Raw genomic sequence first — 18,402 nt, forward strand, 5'->3', positions numbered from 1 at the left:
TTGTTCATGCGTCATGCTACATGGATGTTGCACTCCTACATAATGACTCTATGATCCTATGATGACATTGATAACAATGAAGAAGCCAAAGAATGAAGAAGCTACACTATCCCAAACATTCCTCATGCTGTCCCAAACTTTTTATGCATAAAATTTAAGGATAGTCACAAAGAAAAATTATTTTGGACACCTTGGAGGCATCCTTTGAAAATGGATCCTAGACCATCTTAAAGAGGATTTTTTCCTATTTCTAACGAGCCTTTATTTGCCTCGAAACTCTCAATAGTTTGCGAGATATTGAATTTTTAAGTTAAGGAAATTATTCCTAGCAATGAGCCGGCCTACACTCGGTCATACAAGTCGACCTCACTTCAAATACACATGTCCCTTCAGTTATAAATGAAATCTCTATAAATAGACGTCTAAACACTTCATTTTGATCAGCAATTCCGGCAAGAATTCAGAGATACGAAGTGCAAGAGAAGATAGAAGGCCGAGAAGAACAAGGAGACTATTGTATAGGACGAAAAAAAAGGATAATTCTGTTTGGGCATAAAATCTTGGTCGAAGTTGCCATATTTTCCATGGTCAAAGTTGTCGTAGTTGCCGTGGTCGAAACTGCCGTAGTTGCTGTGGTCAAAGTTGTCGTAGTTTCCGTGGTCGAAGTTGCCGTAGTTGCCGTGGTCGAAGTTGTCGTAGTTGTCGTGGTCGAAGCTGTCGTAGTTGCCATGGTTGAAGTTGTCGTAGTTGTCATGGTCGAAGCTGCCATAGTTGTCGTGGTTCAAGTTGTCATAGCTGCGGTGGTCGAAGTTGTCATAGTTGTCGTGGCTGAAGCTGCCGTAGTTGTCGTGGTTGAAGCTGTCATGGTCGAAGTTGTCATAATTGTCGTGGTCGAAGTGTTCATTTATTGGGATTGGACAAATAGAGCTTATTGAAGTCTTCTCTTGAGAACAGAATAGGGCAGAGTTGGAGAACTTTTTGAAGCAACATATTGAACATTTGTGGAGATCATTGAAGACCATGATGCACTGAAGCCACTATGAAGTGACCTTAAAGAAGTTTTGTTTGGGTAACACGAGCAGTGGTGACACCTTCATGTGAAGAACAAGGTTGTCATTGATGATGTGACATGGAGACTAAGTGAAGGCGTAGCTAGAGATTGATAGGGCTTGTTGAAGAAAACATTGGGAGTCATGAACTATAACCAAACATACCTTGACAAAGTGAAGCTATAGGTTAGAGCCCTTGGGGTTGGGACCTCAAAATTGACAAGGTTGGTGCCTTGGAAAGTCGAAGTTGGTGCTTGGCAAATATAGGGTTGGTGTCCTTGGAGTTGGTGCTCCTAAACTCAAGGTTGGTGCTGTGGATAAAATAGGGTTGGAGCCCTAGAGGATAGGAGTCCTCAAGAAACTAGGTCGGAGCCTGAACCAGATATAGGGTTGGAGCCCTTGAGGTTGGTGCATCAAAATTGACAAGGTTGGAGCCTTGGAAGTCCAAGTCAGTGCTTGGAAAATACAGGTTGGAGCCTGGGAGATTGAGGATCAGTGTCTTCACCTAAGGTTGGAGTCCTACATATATTGTAATTGATTTATTCAAGAAATTAATAAAAGCATTTATTCTTATTGTTCATTTTGTGTTCTAAATATAAGTGATCTAACTAGTAAAAGTAACAATTGAAAAGAAATACTGATTCACCCCCCTCTCAGTATTTCCAACATCTCAATACTCAAATTTCAATAAATCTCAAATATTATATGGTCAACATTCATATGAGATTTGTACTTCAACTAAGGTTCAACCTCAAAAACCTTAGAATTCCATTTTCCCAAATTCAACAATCTTACACAAATCTCAAATCATCATATTTGGATATTTTACTTTGATTAAGGTTTAACTCCAAACCCCTAGAATTCCACAATCTCAACAATCATTAAATACATAGATCTCAGATTGTGATATTTCAAACTAGACAATTTAACTTCACTAGGGTTTAGCTACACAACCCTTAATTTCCAAATATCATCATCCTAGAATGTTAGACAAGGACTTCCATTAAATGCTAAAACCTATGACCATCAATCACTAGGTCAACACATATCTAGGAATTCATAACCATACATAAGCATATCATATGTCCGACAACATTAATACATTTGACCTAGACCAAGCTAGGGTTTCAATCAAATGGACATATCTATACATGCCTAGAAATCATGCAAACATATTTCATATTGTGTGTTAGTCAAACCCAACTTCACATCAAAATCAAATAAGAGATAGACACATAATCATCTTGATTACACTAGGTTTTGACCAGACAAACACACATACCAAGAACAAAAATTCTGAGACAATGTAAGGGTCTTGTTCACACATTCCATCAAACTCTAATGAGCTAGGTTTCCACTGTAGAACACAACAAACCCTACATTACTAAAACCTCAAAGGTTCCAGAATTTTAGACCTTATCATTCCATCCTAACAAGTTAGGATTTCCCGATCATACCAAAATCCCAAACATGACATCATGAATAAAGACTTCAACTAAAATTTCACAATATCCTTCAGCAATTTACATTCACAAAAGCATACGCTTCGATTAGGGTTTCCCAGAACATGTCTAGGGTTTTATACAAACAATCAAGAATATGAGTGTGGTGGGTAGATTTATCAAGAGATGAATCACCCAAACAAGAATCACTAAGATTCAATACAGCTAGTCATAACGAAGTTAGTAATAGATCATCAGATGAATAATCCTTTCAATCAATGTATTCAAAGCATACCTTTGTTTCTTGACTAACCTTGTCTTGAGAGATCCTCCTTCCAAATGTTTTCCCTAGTCAAGACAATAGAGGGAGAAAGGTGATTATTTTTTAATATAATCAAAAATAAATGAGTGCATGAACCCAAACCTGAAAAGATATAGGATACTTATCTTAGGTAGTTGTTGTGAACTCCCTCCAAAGCTTGAGGGATACCTACAAACTTACAAAAATAATACAAAAAGTGTCTTTTCCAAAATATATTAAAAACATATAAAACAAGATATGTAAAGCTATAAGCAGGAGACTTAATAGTGTAAGTCCCTAATGTCGGGTTTGTGAAAATTCCTGAATCTAACACATCATAAACCCCTACTGCATTTTCTGGTTTACTATCTCCTACTTGTTCTTTGCATTAACAAGTTATTGCATAAATATCGAAGTAAACACAAATGCAACCTTCACAAATATACAGATCATCAACTGAAATAAACTGAGACAACACAAGGGACACCGTTATTTTTGGACAATCGTCCCTGGAAAAACCCAATTCGAGAAAACCGGTGCAACATATATGAAGGTTTTATTATTAAGCAGATTTCTGAATACAACTATGCTGCCAAAAATGGCTCACCCTTCAGAGAATATCCTTAGTAGCAATACCTCTATTCGGACACAGATATTCTGGTTGATCAACAACCGAATGAACAATCCCACAGTGACTCCAGTTGTTCTTTGTGTTGGACAGTGAAAGTTCCTCACACTCCTCTAGAACTGCGTCACCCTCTCTGGCTCTGTGTCAACCAATCAACTCTCAGTCTGTCCCACAGAATCACCTCAGCGCAGCCTCTTTAGCCCAACATCAGCCTCTACAGCCCCAGCGGCTTTCTGCATCAGCCTCTGTGTCCTCTGTGTTTGCCTCTACGGCTTTTGAATCCTTTGCATTGGCCTCCTTAGCCTCTGCGTCACCCCTCCTAGGCTCTGCGCTACCTCTTCCAGCACACTGCTTCCTCTCTAATATGTATTCTTCAGCGTTGGATTGAAATCCCTTGCTGAACTACCCCTCGTTGCAACTGATCACTCACTCGATTTCCTCAACAAACCTAGCCCCAGAAAATCGAATTCTTGATCTCTCTTGGTGTGTCTCCAACTGACCCTCAAGCCTCCTCTTATACTTTTCCAGTTGACGGTTCAACAGCCAGGATTAAGTCCCTAATCAATGGCTAAGATTAGATTTGGCTTGATCCTCATTATTTTGAAATTTCTCAACCATATTATATTAATACACATTAGTATTTTAATTTTCCTATGTTTAGACTTAGGGTCTCATTAAAAATATTAATTATTTTAATATCTCTTCATCAGGGTGGAATTTCTCCAAACGATTACTGGGTCTTGGAGATCTCATGTGCCTCAACCTCTCTACCAAGTTTCATGGCTAGAGCACATCTGATGCTACCCAAAACTCAACAAGGTTCTTCGGGCTTGACTTTCTTTGAGTCTCCTTCTATAGTAAGGTTGGCTTGATCTCTTCATTTCTTCTTATTCTTTGAATTCTCAGGACAATCACTTTTGTAGTGACCCTTCTTATGACAATGATAGCATTCTATCTTGTACTTTCTTCCTTGGTCCCCTCAATCTCTTCCCATTATGATGAGCAACATAAGCATTTGATACTCCTTCAAGATTAGTAACCATAGAGATCCTTAATTCTTCTTGACTACAGGCGGTCCATAATTACCTTCCAACTATTGAGACCTACAACAAAGGGAACCCAACAGGGTGGCAATCCTAATATAGCAGTGATCACTAGTTCTTTGTCCAGAACAATCTCATCGATGGCCAAGAGATCAGCCTGTGAAAAGTCCTCAACCGGAATCCTTACTGCAACAACTGATGATATTACTCATATTTGTTAAATTCCTTCAAACAAATTACTTGCAATTTCCTACGGCAAATATCATAATACATTAAATAATATGCAGAAACAAGAGACTGAGCAAGAAAGAAAATACAACACAATAGACATTGTTATTTTTGAACAAATGTCCCCGAAAAACCCAATGTGGGAAAACCAATGCAACAGATCTAAGCGTTTATTATTATTAAGCAGTAAAAAATTCTGAATACATCTCAGAATACCTCTCGGGTTATTCAGTTACAGAGAGAAATACTGGCAGAAATATTTTCGAGATTACCTCACACAATCACTGAGAAAATCCCTATTGATCTGGTCACTGGATGAAGTGCCTCTGGCAAGCCCTACGCTGCCTCTATGCAGTCCCCACGCAGTCCCTGTGTCAACCTCTCTAGGCACTGCTTCACCTAGTTTGTTGATCGATTTGCTGCCCGGAGTCTCTGCTCTCTGTGAAAAATTGAGAATCCCACCCGAATCAACTACTAAAGCAACTGATTATACTCCTCCTATCTCTTAATTACTAAGACAAATTATCTATTGCTTATTACAACAAATATCAAAGCTAATACAACTGCAGCCTTCACTTAATTAATTTATTTGCCCAAAACAAGAACAGAACAACAAAGAAAGATACACAAGTGACACAATATTTTTTGGACAAATCTCCCCAGAAAAACCCAATGTGGGAAATCGGTGCAGCAGCTCTGAGGGTTTTATATTATTAAGCAGTAGTTTCTATATACAACTCTAGATGCCCTTCCGGCAATCCAGTTACAGAGAAAATAAACTAGCAAAAAAAACTTAATTAGATTACCTCACTCTACCCAACAATTCTCGGTTGTTCTAGCAGCTGAACCAACTGTCCCTAGCTATCTCTGCGTTGGCCCTGCGTTAGCTCAACTGGGAAATGTTTGCCCTATAGAGCAGTTTCCAGCCCTCCCGGATCAGAAATGTCAGCTCCCTCAGCAAACTCGGACTTCTACGCTGAAGACTACACAGCTTCTGTGTGAGCCCTCCTAGCTCAGCGTCAAGCTCTGTGTGGGCCCTTTTGACCCAGCGTCAACCCCTTTTGGGTCTGCACTGCTTCCTCCTGGTGTCTCTCTGCCTCTATGTTACGTATCCTGTCTCCTGGAGAAGATACTCCAACCCGACTATCCCTAGCCCTCACTGCAGTAGCACACTATCGAAAATCTCTCGACAACTACTCTGCTTCAGAAAATCAATTCTCTGAACTCTCTGTGTTTTTCCAAGTGACCCTCAAGCCTCCTTAAATAATCTCCTCGTTGACATTCAACAGCCTAGATTAGAAGCTAATCAATGGCTAAGATCATTTTTGCTTGATCCTCATCTTCTTCTAGAAGTTACACCCACAATTTATATTAATACCCTTTAATTATTTTATTTTCCGAAGTATAGACTTAGGGTCCCTTTAAAAATAATTAATTATTTTAATAAAATTGTTTATGGGTTCTTTGGAATACAAGTGCCCAACCCTCCCTGCAAAATTTGAGACTTAGAGCACATCCAATGCTACCAGAAATCAACACTCCCTCTTAACGAGGAATGTGCTCTAGCAATGCCTCCCACTGAAGCATCACCCAACTTCATAACATCGTCCTCGGCATTGTTGATGTCTAACATGTTGTCCACCAGCTACTGCATTGTTGCTGCAACTGAACTGCTGTTGACACTGCCACTGTCAACACTGCATCCGTACTAAAACTCCCTCTAAGTTTCTGCATCCGTGCTGCTACTGGCACTGCCATTGCCAACTGCCCCATGCACTGCAAACTATTGCTACTACTGCATCACCAATGGAAAAACATCCCAAATTATTGAACTAACTGTGTTCAGTATGATACCATTTGAATGTTGGAGCTTAATTGTTGCTAGTCTCTGCACTAACCCTCTGAATCTACTATGTTAATGCTGACAACTGCTCTATGCCATCTTCACTACTGCCAACTTTGCTCTGTGCGGTTCAGTCTCTGGCCCTCCTAGCCACTACAACTGTCTCTCCGACACTCCTCAACACCATCTACACTAGTCCATCCTGCTACTTCTAATCTAGGCTCCCGTAGCAAGGAATTGATCCAAGAGGTGGCTCCTCAAGGATCCTACCCATCTGTAGCTCTTTCAAACTACAACTCCAAATCAGCCCACCTCCCTCCTGGAGGTATCTTGGTTTTCATGGCGAACTCCTCCTCCTCAATCTTCGCGAGCGCAGCCTTCAGATCGTGCTTCTCATCTTTTTCCTTCTTCCTAAGAGGACACTGAGTTGCGTATTGACCCATCTCACCACACCTGAAGCACTTTATCTTTGAGACGTCCTTATGTCTCCACTGCTCCTGTTGTCCCTTCGATGCAAGGGCTGCATTATCCTCCTCCTCCTTGGGCTTCGACACACTGTTGTTGCTTCCATCAAGCTTACACTTGACTAGATCTCTCCTCAACTCCTCTTGTTTGAGAGCTGCCAACATCTCATCCCAATTCGGCAAAGTCGCCCTACCCAGGATACTATGGACAAAGACTTGCCACTCATCTGAGACAAAATTGAGGGCCAATATAACCAGCTCTGAGTCTTGAGATGTAGACCCCACAACAAATAACTCATCACGAGCCTCTTGAAGCTTCTTGAGGAACTGATCCACATGCTCCCCCTTCTGCATCTAAGCAGATCTCAAATTCTGCTCCAAGTACATCTTCCGTTGCTCAGAAGATCCCTGATGTAGCGTAGACAACGCATCCCACATCTCCTTAGCAGTCCCTCTGCTAGCAATTTGACAAACAACATGATCCTTCACTCCATCGAGGATCATTCTTTTTGCCTTTGCCATTTCAGCTCGATACTTATTCAACAGATCTGCATCTGCAGGCATAGCCACCAAGTTGTCGACATATGTCTTCAGAACATGCTCATCTACAAGGAATGACATTCTAGCCTTCCAGATGACATAATTAGATGCTTCGTCCAACCTATCTTGATCTCTCAAGCCATTGGTCGCCATTTCTACCACAAGGATTGTCGAATGACCTCCTCTCTCCTCTGCGCAACACTAGACTGGCCTATGCACTCCCTGTTGGAGCTTGTAGATCTGCTTCTCTTCGCTATTGCTCAGCAAGTGAAAATTCAGACTCCTTAGCTGGAAGTCCTTTGTAGAAGAAATTCCCTCAATCGTGCTTCTTCCTTCTCTTCTGACGTCTTTCTGCCCAAAAAAACGGCCTGCAGAAAAAATTGCATCCCATCAGCTTCTCCTCACACTGAGGCTTCAACGCTACTCCCTCTGCCACGACAAGATCTCGATCTAGTAGCCCTTCTCTTCGTCGACTCACTCAGAGAGACTGCCTCGAAATTTAGCACTCCGCATAGGACTTCACAAACCCTCTAGGGTTTCGAACTGCTGCCTCCTACAACTTTTTCGATCTCCCTCTTCTGCTCAGCGATGGGTTCTCTGACACTGTTCTTCTTGCTTCACCAACATTGCTCTATACCATGTGAAAATTCGAGAATCCCACCCGAATCAACCACTGTAGCAACTAATTAAACTTCTCCTATCTATTAATTACTAAGACAAATTATCTATTGCTTCTTACAACAAATATCGAAGCTAATACAACTGCAGCCTTCACTTAATTAATTTATTTGCCCAAAACAAGAACAGAAGAACAGAGAAAGATATACAAGTGACAGCATTTTTTGGACAAATGTCCCCAGAAAACACAATGTGGCAAAACCGGCGCAGCAACTCTAAGGGTTTTATATTATTAACCAGTAGTTTCTGAATACAACTCTGGATGCCTTTCTTGCAATCCAGTTACAGAGAAAACAAACCGGCAGAAAACCTCACTCTACCTAGCAATTCTCGACTGTTCCGACAGCTGAACCAACTATCCCCGTCTATCTCTACGTTGGCCTTGCATAGGCCCTGCTTTAGCCTCAAAAGGCTTTGCGTCAACTCAACTGGGAAACGTATGCCCTCTGGAGCACTTTACAACCCTCCCCGCTCAGAAATGTCAAGTCCCTCAACAAACTTGGACTTCTACACTGAAGACTGCCAACTTCTACGTGAGTCCTCCTGGCTCATCGTCAAGCTCTGCGTGGGTCCTTCTGGCCCAACATCAACCCCTTCTAGGTCTATGCTGCCTCCTCCTAGTGTCTCTCTGCCTCTCTATTGTGTATCTTAGGTCCTGGAGAAGATACTGAAACTCAACTATCCCTGCCCTCACTGCAATAGCCCACAATCGAAAATCTCCCGACAGCTGCTCTGCTTCAGAAAATAGATTCTCTGAACTATCCGTGTGTTTTTCCAAGTGACCCTCAAGCCTGCTTAAATAATCTCCTCGTTGACGTTGAACAACCTAGATTAGAAGCAAATCAATGGCTAAGATCATTTCTTCTTGATCCTCGTCTTCTTTTAGAAGTGACACCCACAGTTTATACTAATACCCTTTAATTATTTCATTTTCCTAAGTTTAGACTTAGGGCCCCTTTAAAAATAGTTAGTTATTTTAATAAAATTGTTTATGGGTGGAATTTCCCAAAACGCTTTATGGGTTATTTCAAATACATGTGCAAAATTTGAGACTTAGAGCACATCCGATGCTACCAAAAATCAACACTCTCAGCCTCCTGGTCTCATTCCCCGACTCCTGGCATCTGAAACTAACTCTGCCCAGCAAAATCTCAGACTCTCTCTCACCCTCTGCGTTGCCTCTACATGGCCTTGCATTACCCTCTGTGTGAGAGCTATTGGACCACTCTCTGCCTCTCTCTGCTGATGATTCTCTGATTGAGAAAAATTCTCTCTGGATGCTATCCCTGCCCCTCAATTGCAAGAAATCTCTTTGATCAAAATTTATTCCTAAGAACTTATCACTTCATAAATTTGATCTCTTGATCTCTCAGTGTATCTTCCAAATGACCTTCATGCCTCTTCTTATATTTTTCTGTTGGACAACCAACGACCTAGATTAACTCCTAATCAAAGGCTCATATCATTTTGGCTTGATCTCCGTCTTCTTCTAGAATTTACACCCACAATTAGATTAATACCCATTAATACTTTTAATTTCCTAAAGTTTAGACTTAGGGTCCCATTAAAAAATATTAATTATTTCGATGAAATCGTTTCTAGGTGGAATTTCGCAAAACGCTTTTTGGATTCTTTGGAATACATGTGCCCAAGCCTCCCTGCAAAATTTGACGCCTAGAGCACATCCAATGCTACCCCAAATCAACACGCCCTCTTGGCGAGGAATGTGCTCTAGCAATATACTACTGCTGCACACTGCTCTGACATTGAACCATCATCCTCTACGTTGTTGATGTCTAACATGTTGTCCACCAACTACTACGTTGCTGCTGTAATTGTACTGCTGCTAACATTACCACTGTCAACATTGCATCCGTACTACGGCTCCCTCTCAAGTGTTGCATCTATGTTGCTGCTAGCACTGCCACTGCCAACTGCTACTACACTGCAAACTGTTGTTGATAGCAACAGAAAAAAATCCAAAATTGTTGAACTAATTGTGTTGAGTATGATACCACATGAATGTTGGAGCCTAATTGCTGCTAGTCTCTGCACTGACCCTCTGAATCTATTGCATTGTTGCTAACCTCTGTTCTGTGCCATTTGCACTGCTGCCAACTCTGCTCTCTGCTGCTCAGACCCTGGCACTCCTAGTCACTACAACTGTCTTCTAACACTCCTTAGCACCATCTGACACTAGTCCATTATGCTACTTCTAATCTGGGCTCCCATAGCAAGGTATTGATCCAAGAGGTGGACTCCTCAAGGATCTTGCCCTTCTGTAGCTCTTTCAAACTACAGCTACAAATCAGCCCACCTCCCTCCTGGAGGTATGTCGGCTGTCATGGCGAACTCCTCTTCTACAATCTTCGCGGGCACAACTTTCGGATCGTGTTTCTCATCCTTGTCCTTCTTCTTGAGAGGACGCTGAGTAGCTTAGTGACTCATCTCACCCCATCTGAAACACTTTTCTTCTTATGTCTCCACTGCTCCTGCTACCCCTTAGATGTGAGGGTTGCATTATTCTCCTCCTCCTTGGGCTTCAACCCACTATTGCTGCTTTCGTCAAGCTTGCACTTGACCAAGTCTCTCCTCATCTCCTCTTGTTTGAGAGCTACCCACATCTCATCCTATTTCGGCAAAGTCGCCCTGCCCAAGATACTCTAGACAAAGACTTGCCACTCATTTGAGACAGAATTGAGGGCCAGTCTAACCAACTCTGATCCTTGAGGTGTAGACCCCACAACAGATAAGTCATCACGGGTCTCCCGAAGCTTCGTGAGGAATGGATCCACACGCTCCCCCTTTTGTATCTGAGCAGATCTCAATTTCTTCTCAAGGTACATCTTCCACTGTCGGGAAGATCCATGATATCGCGTAGACGATGCATCCCACATCTCCTTCGCAGTCCCTCTGCTAGCAATGTGACAGACAACATGATCCTTCACTCTATCGAGTATCATTCTTTTTGCCTTCGCCATTTTAGCTCGATACTTGTTCAGTGGATCTTCAATTGCAGGAGTAGCCACCACACTGTCGAAATATGTCTTGAGGGCATGCTCATCTAGAAGGAATGACATCATTGCCTTCCGGATGACATAGCTGGATGGTCCATCCAATTTATCCTAATCCCTCAATCCACTGGTTTCCATCTTTGCCCTTGATGACATAAACCTACTCCATTGACCTGGCGAGAGATCAAGAGCTGATTTTCTTTTTTATGGAGTATCATTATTAGTCAGGAGCATTGCATTGCAGGAGCCCTCAAAGGTGAGGGATAGCACATGCTTCAGTTGGCAACAGGATGTGGGTTGGCCACTCATCAGCTTTTCAACACGGCATCAACATTATGGGATTGACCTTGGTCTATGCCAAGGGCTGCATTGGAGAGAGGTGACGAGTTGGTACACAGTGGATGGAGCAGCATTCACAGTCAGAGTTATAGCACAACAGGAGCCATGGAGCATTGATGCTCCTTGGTGGCATTGGGATCTAGGAGGAACTGTTGATAACAGATTTCGTCAGAGATTGGTCTGGGATCCGAGCATCGAGGAGTCCATTCATGGTGGGTTGACATAGGAGCAGAGCATCACCCAATGGTTCGTATGGGATCATGGCATTAAGTCTCAGTTGTGTTGGGCCGCCAGATTGGTCAACAGATTTGGATTCCTTGAGGGCAAGAAATCTTGGGGCAAGAGGACTGTCATGTCCCCATCTTTATTCTTCTTTACAATACAACCAAGGTGGATTTCGAGGGCAGGGGATGGCCAAGTCAGTGGAGCAGGTTTATGTCATCAGGGGTCCTAATGGAGTTTTGAGGAGTTTTTATTGGTTTTGATGGCATTCGCTTGGCATATTCCATCATCTGCACAGTTTTCCTTTCATTTTGTCGCATTTCGACAACTTTCAAAAATTAGCAATATTATGGGGCATAACTTAATTAATTATGCTCGAGGTGGCATTCTCGGGAGATTAATTGATGGAAAACCTCAGTGTAAAAGCTTGTTGGAACCGGAACGAGAAGATCTATAGGATGGGGTGTTGAGAAGAGACTTTTGGTGGCCAAAGAGTGTATGGTGGGCGATTTTCCATTTTTCCTTAGTTAAAAATGACTTTAACTAGTTATTTAATTAAGGAAAACTAACTAATTAGAGAAAAAGGGCCAAGAGTGAATTAAGTGAAATAAAATGAAATTAAAAGGTCAATGGAGGAGCTTCTAGAATAATAATAAAATAAGATGCTTCTAGAGACTTGGGGATCTATCCATGAGATCTATAAAAGAGGAGGAGGTGGTCATTTGGAAACATCTTGGATCTTGGATTTGTGTTTATTTCTTGTGTAGAGTTTTGAGAACCCAGTTCTCTACTTCAGCAATAGGCCCAGGACGGAAACCCTCAGGTGATTCAGTGACAATGGGCGAGCACCCATCACTTCCCTTGGTGAATCCATTCAGAGTTCACAGGTTGCAGTGTATTGTTTTTCAGTTTGTTTTGGAGGCCAATTTGTGGCATTATTGTAGATCTATTTGAAGCTAGGTTTTTATCTCAGTTATATGGGTTTTATGTCAATCTAAAACCCCAGTTTATCTAATATAATAAAGCTGAGAATTTTCTTGTTCAGTGTGTTATGGATTGCAGTGCTATGTTTGTCTTTAATTTTACTTGGCAATCTTTTGTTAAATGCATGATAAATTTTATGTGAAGATCTTGTTCCAAATTTTCTTCATTTGGGACATTATATCCAAGCAACTTCCAGCAACTGACAGCTTCCGATAGCGGTCCAACTTGGAAGACTTCGATCTCCCAATCCAGAGCATGAAACAGAGAGAGATCACCACCAAAATTTTGAGTTTCTTTGTCTCCTTAGACTCCCCAAACTCACATTCACTTTGGCTTCCCAGCAATAGACTTTCCACCTTTTCCCAGCTACAAGGGAACTTCGCACTTCTGCCTAGCAACAAGAGAGTTCGAACTTGATGAGAGAATGATACTCCAAATGAATTCGATGTGCTTCCTTTTATAGGCTTCTTGTGGGGCCAAACGGGTCCTTACGCCAATATGGTGTGGAGGTTACATAATCCATATTTGACTCAATACTTAACCTTTTAACATGATTCAAAAGCCCAAGTAGGGTCTCTTTAAATGTACAATAATTCTATAGGCTCAAAATAAATCATAGAAGTCCTCAATGGGGACTTTGACCTAAAACATGGTGACCCAAGCAAGAAACCCATGCTTTAATACATCACAATAATAATAATAAATCTTTTCTTTATTCTTTTGACAGGTACATTACATAATGACTCAAGTACATTATTGAAGACCGAGCATAGTTACTTTTTCCAACATATCTGTCCACAAATTCTTCTCCCTTCTTCCCTTGCACAATGTTCAGAGTGAGAGAAATGGCTCCTTAAAATCCCTACCTCACAGCCCAAGAAATTTGCTGCAAAATCTCTGGCAAATGTGGGAAAAACTCCTGCAAATCCTTCGGAACTCTGGCAATCTATAGCTAATCTCAATTGGGGTGTTTCGAACAACTTTTGTGCCCAAGAAAAATACATATCAACGAGAAATGATCTGAAATGCAGCTCCTTTAGAAGTATTGAGATAGACTTCTCTCTACTCTCCTAAGGTGACACTCGTGACTCACTGAAGGTAGAGGTGGAATTCCCACTTAGGAATCCCTCATGCTAAACAACACTGTTTGACTTGGCTAAATATCTCAAGCAAACTTGTGTTTAGAAGTTAAATTGTGAAAAGATGTGAATGAAGGCCTCTTCTTATTTATAATTGTTGGCCTCCTTTTCTCCCTTGGTGGCCCCCACTCATTCTCTCTCCTAATTCGCATCGCCTCCTATTTTCTCTCTCCTCCAAGAATGCGAGTTTCCTTCTTGGGCCAAGTTTCTCTCTCTTGTGGGCCCCACGCTCCACTAAAGTTGCAATTTCCATTATTCCACCTAAGTTGCAATGTCAAAATTGCCTCCTCTTCCAAAAATCGTCTCTAATGCGTAAAATCAAAATTGGGGATATTACAAAATATCCCTAAATAACACTTTTACAACAAGATATTACAATAACCACCCATAGAAAGGGAAATTTATAATAGACATGACCTCTTTAGACTCAACCAAATTCTACAACACAAGACACATGATCTAGTATGATAAAAATACATTGACTCGATAACACTAAGGACTCATCTAAGACCTTACCAGAGGATTCCACTTTAGCTTTGGGGATGCTTGGGAGAAAAACTATGTTGATGATTCATGTTTAGAAACACAAATAATTTAAGGAGGTTAAAAAACTCCCTAGAGTGAAGTCCTTTGTTAAGAATCAAAGGCTTACCTAGGTGTTTTTACATGGCTTCATAGTCATACTAGAATCTTTTTTACAACAAAATTGCAGGGTTTGGGATTACAAAGACGACAATGACTAAACAAAACATGTATCCACTGCTATATACTTTGCTTCTTGGAACTGTTGACATATTCATGGTCAAGAAGGCCTTCGCAACTTTCTAAAAAAGAATATTTTACTTTCTTTAAAGCATTTTGTTACCAGCTCTAAGGCAAACATTTTACCTTTCTTTTGGTGTGTTCTTGAGCTAGGGCTAGATAACAAATGGAGCCCTAGAGGATGACCTAAATGACCTCTTTTAAGGTGAGGGAACAAGACTACAACCAAAACCCTTCTTTCTTCCAAGTTACCTTATAATCCAAGCCAGAATGCCCAAATACAAACAAGCATAAGCACCTAATTGCACGTTGTTATGGATGGCACGTCGCATCAGCTACAAAGTGGCTCTTAGGGGTTGCTGGCTGCTGGCTGGAAGAGATGATTAGGAGGAAAGCTACTCCTAGGGGTCACCCACTTTTGGTGGGTAATAGTACTGAATCAACTCAGTGATGCGTGGAATCACCTGTTTTGGTACCAGACCAGCTTTCCGAACTGAGCAAATGGTCGAGTCAATACGACTGAGTCAACTTAGTTGAGTTGAGTTGGATCACTTTTAAAAACTAAGTGCATAACTAACCCCTTAGACAACATGCAAGACTCAATATGTGTGCTAGACGATAAAGATGTGACATGCCCAAAAAGTAGGCTACATATGCCGAAGGGGAGGCACTACCCTTATCTGTCTACCACATAGATGTAAAGATACATTAACAACTAAAAAATTAAAATAAAATTTAGGAAATCAGGCCTCAATGAAAGATTATAGCATATGAGAATTAATATGCCAATAATGTAGCAGTCATCCGAAGGGTTGCGCTCAATTAATCAACAAATGAAATATCCCAAATCATTTTGATGTGTTCATACACTGAAATGGTGAAAAAGTAGAAATATGACAAATCAAAGGTTATCATGAAATAAAACCTGTGGGATTATAAGTAAACTGTGTCATGTGCCATCCAAGGGAAAGTGATGAGATGCAAGTGTAATGGGGTAAAACGTGAAAATGTGATTAAATATACAACTTACCTAGGTACAAGAATGGAAATGTGATGAAATATCAAAGACACTAAGTAAATATAACATGTTGCAGGACAAAATTTTCAACATATGACATGTTAATTCAAACTAAAAAATGTTAAATAAGATCTTGTACAAATCCTTCCAAATATCAAGATGTAAGCCTAATGGTAAATACGAACTGGCAGAAAATCTAGCTAGCATAAATAGTGAAGTACCTGTAAAATAGCCTGAGCACAAAGCTTCCCTGACAGCACTGCACCTTCCATTGATGCTAAATATTTCTGCTTCGTATAATCACCAGATAAATAAAATCCCTTAATAGGCGACCTCTGCAGAGGACGACAAGGTTCGCAATTGGGTACTGTCTTGTAGACGGACCTGGCAAGAAATGTGCACCTTCTGCTTAGGGTAAAAACTGAACACATATCTCTATGAAATTATCTTGTAACAGATCTGAACAATCTCATGCATGCTAGTGAGAAAGAACATATCTTTAATAAATTTACTAAGAATGCCGAATTGTAGATGACAGGAAAATGTCTAAAAAACAGAAACAAAAAAAGAGGGCATGTCAATACTAATTACAAAACAGTAATATACGCAAGTTACTTCAATAAGTTAAAAGGAGAAATGCATTATTTCTGATGCTAGATAGGATGTTTGCCTCCGTCAGCCTCCATAGACTAGGCTGTTTCTTGGAGGACCTGTCATGAATCATGATGCAGCAATGTCACTGGGAGGCCTTTTTCTCCTTAAGTATTATACCCTTTTGGGCTTCATCCCTTTCTACTATATTGTCTACTTTTCCTTTCTTGCCTTAACCTCTGATTTTAGAATTGCTTAGGAGATGCTTTAGGTACTCCTTAATGCTGTTGTCAAAGGTTATTCTTCTTAGTCCTATTGACCAGTTCTGGTCATCCATGGACATTTATAATTTTATTCCGCTTTATTTGTTCGAATCACATGGAGAAAATTTGAAAGAATGAGGGTCTCCCACCAACTCTAGTAGTGCTCTTTGCACAAAACAGACATGAAATTTAGAAAGCAGAGAAAAGTGTTCAAATTGTAAATACTGTTACACCATTACATAAAGAGTGCCTAAGCCTTTGTTTTGTCAAAAAAAATTGTAAGACCAATTTTAAAGAAGAGAACAACTTGTTTTGAGTCCATTAAGACCTGCATTAATCTTCTCTCCCATGGTTTCCACTTGTAAGTGTTCATGCCACATCTACAGCTAAGTTGCACAAAATGTGGAAACATCTAGAAATTTCCAGAAACAGATAAGGCTGGAAATGTGACCCCTCCAAAATGGAAATGTCAGGGGAAACATCATACATACATATTCTTACAAATAGCACATTATCTTGAAAGAAAAAGAATGAGGCACATAAATGACATTTTAGAAAGAAAACCATGTCTTTATTAACTCCCATAGATCAGTTCATGATACAAAATCCAAAATTAGCCCACACTCCTCTTCTTGCTGCCCACAACTATTCACTTGCCGTAAATGCACCAAAGCTTGCTCACAATGCTCCAAATCACAAGTAAAGTACTTGCTGCCATTGTCGGCAGCTCCTCTTGCTGAGGAATGTGTGAGGAATGAGTGAACAAAGTTATTTTTGACAGAAAAAGGAGGCTGTCAGGACTTCTAGAGAATTTAGTGTCCCTTTCCAAGAGGATCACTTTAATTGTTCATTCTCACTTGGAGAGAAAAAATGAAGCTCCTCTAGCTGAAGAACGTGTGAGGAATGAGTGAACAAAGCTATTTTTCATAGAAAAAGGAGGTTGTTAGGACTTCCAGGGAATGTAATGTCCCTTTTCAAGAGGATCAATTTAATTGTTCATTTTCACTTGTAGAGAAAAAACAACATTAAGAGGTGAAATGAATAATTAAATTAAAAGGCCTTGGGTGAGTCCTAGTGTCTAGGTTCAATGTATATTATCATACTAGATCAAAAAAAAATTGTGGAATTTGATTAGGTCTAGGGGGGCACCTTTTAATTTTTAAAATTCTTGCAGGGCAGAAATTGGAATAAAATTCGTATATGAAATTTAATAAGTGTTGTCTAGAGAAGTTGTATCGGGTACGAGTAATGAAAATTACACCTCTCACTCTCAACTTTATACTATGACACACTTTGAGAGGTCAAAAATGTGTTTTAGACCCTCAAAACCCACTTTTTCTAAGTTTAGTGGGAAATCTAGTATTAAATTAAACCAGAAATAAATTAAATGGAGAGAAATAAATTGCTCCATGTGACAAAATCACATGAAAATGACTTGGAAATTATCTCAAGTCAAAGGACAAGTTGGAGGATGATTTGGCACCTTGCATGATAAATATATGGCCCACTCAAGGAAAGCAAATTTATTGACATAAATGTACCAACTTTTGACTGAGAAATTCGAATTTGTGGAATTAATGCACATTTGGGAGGATTTGGGAGAATATTTGGCAAAGATTTTTATGGGAAATTGTCCCCACATTAGTTCCTACCCATATACACTTGTCATATCATCATGGAATTTGATTTTGCTTGAGGGATTCTTGATGCCACTTAGGAAATTCGAATTTGCATGTAGGTGCGCTTTGGGATTGTCACCCATTTTCTTTGGGTTTTTCACATTTGTCTTGGGATTGGCTCTCAAACTTCTATATAATAAGAGATTTGTGCTCTCATTGTAATATTTTGTACTAG

General features: G+C 40.4%; 1 protein-coding gene across 11 annotated transcripts in view; it reads right to left on the bottom strand.

Moving 5' to 3' along the window:
• Nucleotides 1-18,402, bottom strand: part of LOC149168301 (15-cis-phytoene desaturase, chloroplastic/chromoplastic-like) — a 300,807-nt gene that overhangs the window by 33,933 nt on the left and 248,472 nt on the right. For 5 of the 11 annotated variants that reach the window (XR_016259746.1, XM_089428229.1, XM_089428226.1 and 2 more), the window contains one exon: nt 15,916-16,078. Coding sequence is in view for 7 of the 11 variants with exons in the window: in XM_089428229.1 (XP_089284355.1) it covers nt 15,916-16,078 (163 nt within the window). In the remaining 4 variants the exon portion in view is untranslated. Of the gene's footprint in view, nt 1-15,915; nt 16,100-18,402 lie in introns of those variants that run through there. The other 6 variants (XM_089428225.1, XM_089428224.1, XM_089428227.1 and 3 more) reach the window with 3 other exon arrangements.

Source organism: Pinus tabuliformis, chromosome 4_2 (genome assembly GCF_031772625.1).
Source record: "Pinus tabuliformis cultivar Carrire ecotype Pingquan chromosome 4_2, CPIR1, whole genome shotgun sequence".
Taxonomy (NCBI): Eukaryota; Viridiplantae; Streptophyta; class Pinopsida; order Pinales; family Pinaceae; genus Pinus; species Pinus tabuliformis.